Raw genomic sequence first — 6,201 nt, 5'->3', positions numbered from 1 at the left:
ATTTATGAAGTGAACTTACAACATTCCGTATATAAATGCTGGTGCTTAACTTTCCCATGAGAATGAAAAAATAAACAGGCCTAGTTTCTGACTTATCACTCCACCATACATTGAATGGTAAATGAATGTAGCATACTACATACCAGAAAGGAGTTCATTCGACTGAGTTGGAGCAACAAAACAATCTGCACTTTATGTCCGACAACTAAGTGACTTTTGCTTATGTTAAGTTAGAAATAAAACATTAAATACTTAAAAAATAACTTTCTGACAACTGAAAATGACTGCATCATCAAATCAACAATACTCATTGTAAAAAATGTGTCTATAAACAATCTACCCTGGGACTGTACCAGCTGCAACTCAATGAAGCTGGCTATGTAAACTGTTAAATAGCAGAATAAAACAAGACAGGTGAATAGCCAGTATTAAAAGATCTGTCCACACTGCTTTATGTACGAGGATGAAAAATTGTTAACACAATAGAAATGGCCAACTCCTACCCAGCATTTACTTACATTTATTGTGTTTCAATGTGATGGCAAGACACTGCCTAGGGGAGTCTGGGAGAGATAGAATTGGAAAAACCCTTATGGTCACTCCCAGTATCTGGGCTGAATGTCAACACAGACTGCACATGTGTAACCATGATACTTTCAGTTTCAGATTACAGCAGTTTGTCTGGTGAAAAGGAACACTGAATATTACGCCATGATTGGTTGGATTGTGTAAACGGTGGAAAGTTGTAATTAGAGCAGCAGTGAATAATCTATCCTGCCTCAACTTTCTCAGATTTAAACTCACACACAGAAGTTAGTAGTATCTCTCATGCAGTTCAAGTATATCACCACCACTGTCTCCCCCCCCCCCCCCCCCCCCCCGCCAATGATGACTGCAGTGACTGACTACTTGATAGCAATGCAATCTCTGTTGCATTGGAGCATGACAATCAATAATGGCAAAGCATAAAAATGTGAATAAAAAATAAAAATTTGTGGTAATAATTTTATCTGTGGTGTAGCCTGAGATCTATGGGTACTCTGATATTTACAAAACTGCAACATAAAGGATGACTTCACTGTGTTAAAGGGAAGACAATTTCTTTTCTTGAAGAGCTGGATTACATTAATAACTAGCTTAAAGAAAATTTCCACATACCTGTGATCACTGGTGGTGAGACATGACAAGGAAAATGACACACCATGGAATGAAACACTACAAAATCTTGTGATGCAGTTACTGTGGATGATAGTGATAATGAGTTACAAAGAGAAGAGTAAAAAGTTACTTCATGTACGTTGTTTAGTGGAACAGATGCTTTTACACAACATTAAGTTTTTGAACTGCTTTAGAAAACTGTTAATATATGTTTTGCTTTGAGAGCTCTTTCTGTGATTTTCAAGTAATCTTTCAAACACACTGTATGTGTGCAGTTTTAGCATAGGCCTACACAAATAAACATTTTTTAAGATCAAGCCTTTGATTGTGTCACATCTCTAATGATTCTTAACAGTCATTGCATATAAATATATACAAAACAGAAGCTGCAACTTCGAACATTATCTTAGATGTTTACACTCACCTTTTAATAAGCTGCAGCTGTATTCACTTACTCTGAGCAGGATATAGTTTATCAACTACTTTGTTATGTATGTATGAATGTCTAACAAAAAGAGTTAATTTAATGTTTAAATACTGTTCAACATTATGAACTCTAGTTTTATATTAGTGAAGTTGTAATAATGATTTTTTTATGTGTCTCCTGTACTCCAATTGAATCACTATCACCTGTATTTCACGAAACGAATAAATTATACTTCATTGTTAAGACTGTCAAAGCAAGTATGTAGAGTTTTGTTTATAAAGGACACATTTTTATTTCTATAGCTGTATTCAACCTGCTCTTCATGGCTGCAAAACAATTTTAGACTTTTTGTGCACTACGATTAGGCCTATCAATTATGTCATCAGATTAGGAGAGAGGTTATTACAGTACAAATCCCTAAATTCATTTCAAACTCATTCATTAAGAACATCACAAAAAAATCATTCTGCATAAAATGACAATACAAATTGACAATAATGGTAGAAAACAACACACACACACACACACACACACACACACACACACACACACACACACTTTTCATGATACTTTTAGAACTTAAATTTGTCTTCCAAAGACAAAGAAGTACTAAAAAGAAGCTATCTTGGTTGCCTAAAGTTGATCTAACAGATAAGACACTTTCACAGTAGTGCATTTTAGTACATCTGCAATTTTGACTCTGGAATGTTGCATCTTACATAGGCCTACAGTGTACACTGGTTTCTTTTCTGGTAGTGTTTACTAAAATAAATGCCATGAATATCACTGTGACTGAAGGTCAATAATTAACTTATTCTACAAACTGCGTAAGCAACTGACTTTGTGCAATGGTCTCCACAAAAATACCACAAGTGACATTACACAATAATGATAACATTTGACTTCACTGTATTACAGCTCTGCATTCATTTCAATAAACACAAAGCAGTTTTATGCCACACACAGTCTTAGTAACTGTATAAAACAAATACACCATCTCTGGACACAAATGGTTCTTTTATGAAAAAAATTTCCTATCAGTCATGACACTTCCAGCTTTCACTGGACACTGAAATATGTTCTTGAAACAAGGTTACATATCAGCACAACACTTATAGTCATCCCTGGACACTGAAATATATTCTTGAAAGGTTACATATCAGCAATCAAGCACTTTGGTTAATCAGTCTTATTATATTCAATAGCTCTCAGTCTTTCCAGAAGAGGTGGATGAGAATGATGCCACATGGAAAACAACCAGTCATAAACAGGGAAACTTAAATTATCTTGATTCAACTTAATTAACGCGCGTTGCAGTTCCTTTGCTTTCCCCAAAGACTTTGCAAAGGCATCTGCTTGAAATTCAAATTTTCGACTTAACATAGTCAACAGGAATCCCAGAATGGCATTATAAGGGGAAAATATGTATTGAAATACTATCATGAGCCCAATAATAACGGGGCGTTCAGTCGAGAACCCGAATGCACGGTACATAGGATCATACTTAAACATTAGTCCAAATACAAGAAACATGAAAAGTAGGTTCAGCTGTGCTATGACAAAGTTCTTCAGTATATGGTTCAGTTTCCAGTGTCCAAGTTCATGCCCCAAAACAGCTAGAACTTCATCGTTGTCGCATCCCTTCTTTTCTCCAGTAGGCGATTTTTCTTGTTCTTCAGATTTGTCTTCTCCTGCTGACTTGTTTTCAGGAGTGTAATCCTTCAATAACGTATCGAAAAGTACGATCCTTTTATTCTTGAAGAACCCATAGAAATACGCATTGCTGTGAGTTGATCGTTTAGAACCTTCCACAACGTACAACTTATACAAAGGAAAATCTATACTTGCTGCCAGTTGCTCTATTTTAGTTTTAAGTTCTCCATCAGGCAATGGTGTATATTTATCAAAGAGTGGTGCTATATAGTTCGGATAAATCGTTAACAGAAACACACTCGTTACAACAGAAAACATCCACAAATATAAAAAGAAGTATTTACCACCTATCTGAACAATGTAAACCATGGCTGCAAGAAGTGGTGTAAATATAACTTGAGACACTGCAAAACTCTTCAACTTGTCTTTCACAAAAAACCCAACCGTTTGCTTGTTGAATCCATGTTTCTCTTCTAATACGAAGGTATTGTAAACAACCAAAGGGAGATTAATTATTGTACTGAAAGTATACAAAATGAACCCAAAAGTTACACTTTGCAAAATTTCATTATGAGAACTGTAACCAAAAGCGGATATAATTCTTTCCGACAAATCCCAAAAGTAAGGTATTCCATCGAACAACATAATTGCGACAGATAATACCATACCGAATATGTCCTTCACAATGCTAAATGTGCATCTGTCCAACCCATAAATCCTTGCCTTTTCGTACGTTTCATGTGTCAATATGTCTTTTAATTCATTTGGAACTCTCACAGCATGTTCGTACACATGGTGCTGCCTTATAGACAGGTACAATTCCCACAAGAACTCTACGATCATAAACGTCAATATTCCATAAAATATCTTCTGTTCTTCTGTAAACATTTTCGTCCACGTTAAACACACTCTCCACCACACTCCACAGTACCACACGATCCACGACAGACAACGTTAGTCAACGGTAGAGATATCCCATTACGCTTAGGGCAGAGTTACTGATACAAATGACATGAAATTCTCAAAGAGCGAAAGAATTTTACATCTTTGAAAATTCTCAGACACATGAGAGCGATTCAGGCATGACGTCACGAATAGAAGGAGTTTCCTCATGCAACAAAAGTAACGCCACTAGGCCACCACAGAGTGACACCATCGAAGTTGCGTGTGGAAACGCCCCAATTATTGTGGCGCCACTTTTAGCCATGCAAAGGAAGTTAAAGCCGCTGTAACTCTGTGACACCGCTTTAATCCCCCAGTCTCGATTCACTGTTCAGTACTTTGGATTTACGTGTTAAGCCGGGTTCACACAAGCAACGAAAGTGTCGCCACAGCTAGTGGCATCTGCAGTTGCATGTGTGAACTACCAGTTTTCAGTGCTAGAATTTAAGTGACGCAATTTTTCGTATGCTTCGAAAACTTCAGCTTGGTTCTACTTTGTTACGCCACTTTCTTTCCAGTACTGCTCCCTGGTGGGTATATTTCAAAACACGAGTATTCTGTCGCGTTTATTGTGGAGTATCTACTGCTGTACTCCATTCTATTCCAGTGTGTTTTCATTTCATTACTGAGAACAGTGAATATAGTGGTCGGCATGTGCTCGCCAGCGCAGAATATTTACAAATCAATGACATTCTTGAAAGGTGAATAGATGAATAAAGTTAATATGTAACTAGAAATGTAAGTTGTATAAACTTGTTTAAAACTATTACAAAGCCAAGAACACACAAAATATTTTTTATTTAACCTTCCTACTATGAATGGGTCTAACTGACCCAGTTCGTTTACTAAAATTAACATAAATTCGCGAATAATATTTATTTTGTGACAGGACTGTATGTAATCTTCAAGTCTGCAATAATTTATGTTATCATTAATTTTTTGTTTCAAAATGTGAAATTCTTTTTGAGACAAATAGCTTTGACACATTTATTGTGAATGGGTCTTTTAGACCCAGGCGGATATTCATTTGTATTCTTCTGACAGATTGTTTGTAATACGCGCGATTGTCGTCGTATGGTCTACAATGGCTCAGAGGTATTTCACATTGTTGTAAAAATTGGTATAACAACTACGTGGTCAGTCTGATTTAGTGTGCCAACATGGCTAGTCGTTTTCTAAGCGATTAACAATTACAAAGGCTTCTGAATGAGTCTTATGACGAAACAGTAGATGATCCTGTCAATGATTCAGATTTTCAAGATTCTGTTGATAGTTCAAGTGATGTTGATAATGTATCAGCTGGAAGTGAGGATTGTGATGTTACTGAAGCAGATGAAGGCGCAGCTACGTTGCCTAACGAAACTAATGTAGTTTATAAGTCCCATACTAGTACAGAGTGATCTACAAATCCTCTACCTGCGTCAGAGGCAACGTGAGCATAATAAATATATTATATGAAAACTGAATTTTACGAGTATATCATTATTGTTATAGATCTGCTTCGTAAGGAAGTGTGTAACACGCTAGGTTATCACCACTGTGGTTGTGGATTCGAAACGCGGTTCAGCCAAAGCTGATTTTTGTGGTACGGAAGGCAATGTGTTGATTGTCTAGAAAGATGAAAACCTTCATCTTCGATAATCTCTTGGGCCTTGTATGCAATATATCTTCACTTTTTGCCTAATACCAGATTTACTTTTATTGTGATTCTTTGCAGTTTATCTTATTGGTTTGGGGTTAATTCTCAATTAGTTTACTTAACATTTTTTCCATTTCTGTAGGGCTGGAAACATTCTTCATCCTGCTCGAGGACCTACCAAGTTTGCTCATCAACGAATTAAGAAAACGGAAGTACCCTCGTTTTCACTGTTTATAACTGAAGAAATTTTGGCATCGATTTCGAATGAAACCAACAGAGAATGGACCTAAGTATCACCAGCCAAAGATGCGACATTCACATCAATTACAAATCAGAAACTGAAGGCTTATTTGGGACTTCTTATGCTGGCTGGTGTGTATAG

The 6,201-nt window shown here is 36.4% G+C and overlaps 1 protein-coding gene across 1 annotated transcript; it reads right to left on the bottom strand.

Moving 5' to 3' along the window:
* Window positions 1-2,007: 2,007 nt before the first annotated feature.
* Window positions 2,008-4,309, bottom strand: LOC126191106 (CAAX prenyl protease 1 homolog). Its single transcript, XM_049931845.1, has one exon. It carries the CDS (start codon window positions 4,124-4,126, stop codon window positions 2,765-2,767), a length of 1,362 nt encoding a protein of 453 aa, XP_049787802.1. The 5' UTR covers window positions 4,127-4,309; the 3' UTR covers window positions 2,008-2,764.
* Between the last annotated feature and the right edge of the window lie 1,892 nt (window positions 4,310-6,201).

The sequence above is a fragment of the Schistocerca cancellata genome, chromosome 6 (genome assembly GCF_023864275.1).
Source record: "Schistocerca cancellata isolate TAMUIC-IGC-003103 chromosome 6, iqSchCanc2.1, whole genome shotgun sequence".
In the NCBI taxonomy this organism is placed as follows: Eukaryota; Metazoa; Arthropoda; class Insecta; order Orthoptera; family Acrididae; genus Schistocerca; species Schistocerca cancellata.
This window is presented reverse-complemented; position numbering and strand designations above follow the sequence as displayed.

Coding starts and splice junctions, on each gene's coding strand:
- LOC126191106 (XM_049931845.1), bottom strand. CDS start 4,126: ATGTTTACAGAAGAACAGAAGATATTTTATGGAATATTGACGTTTATG.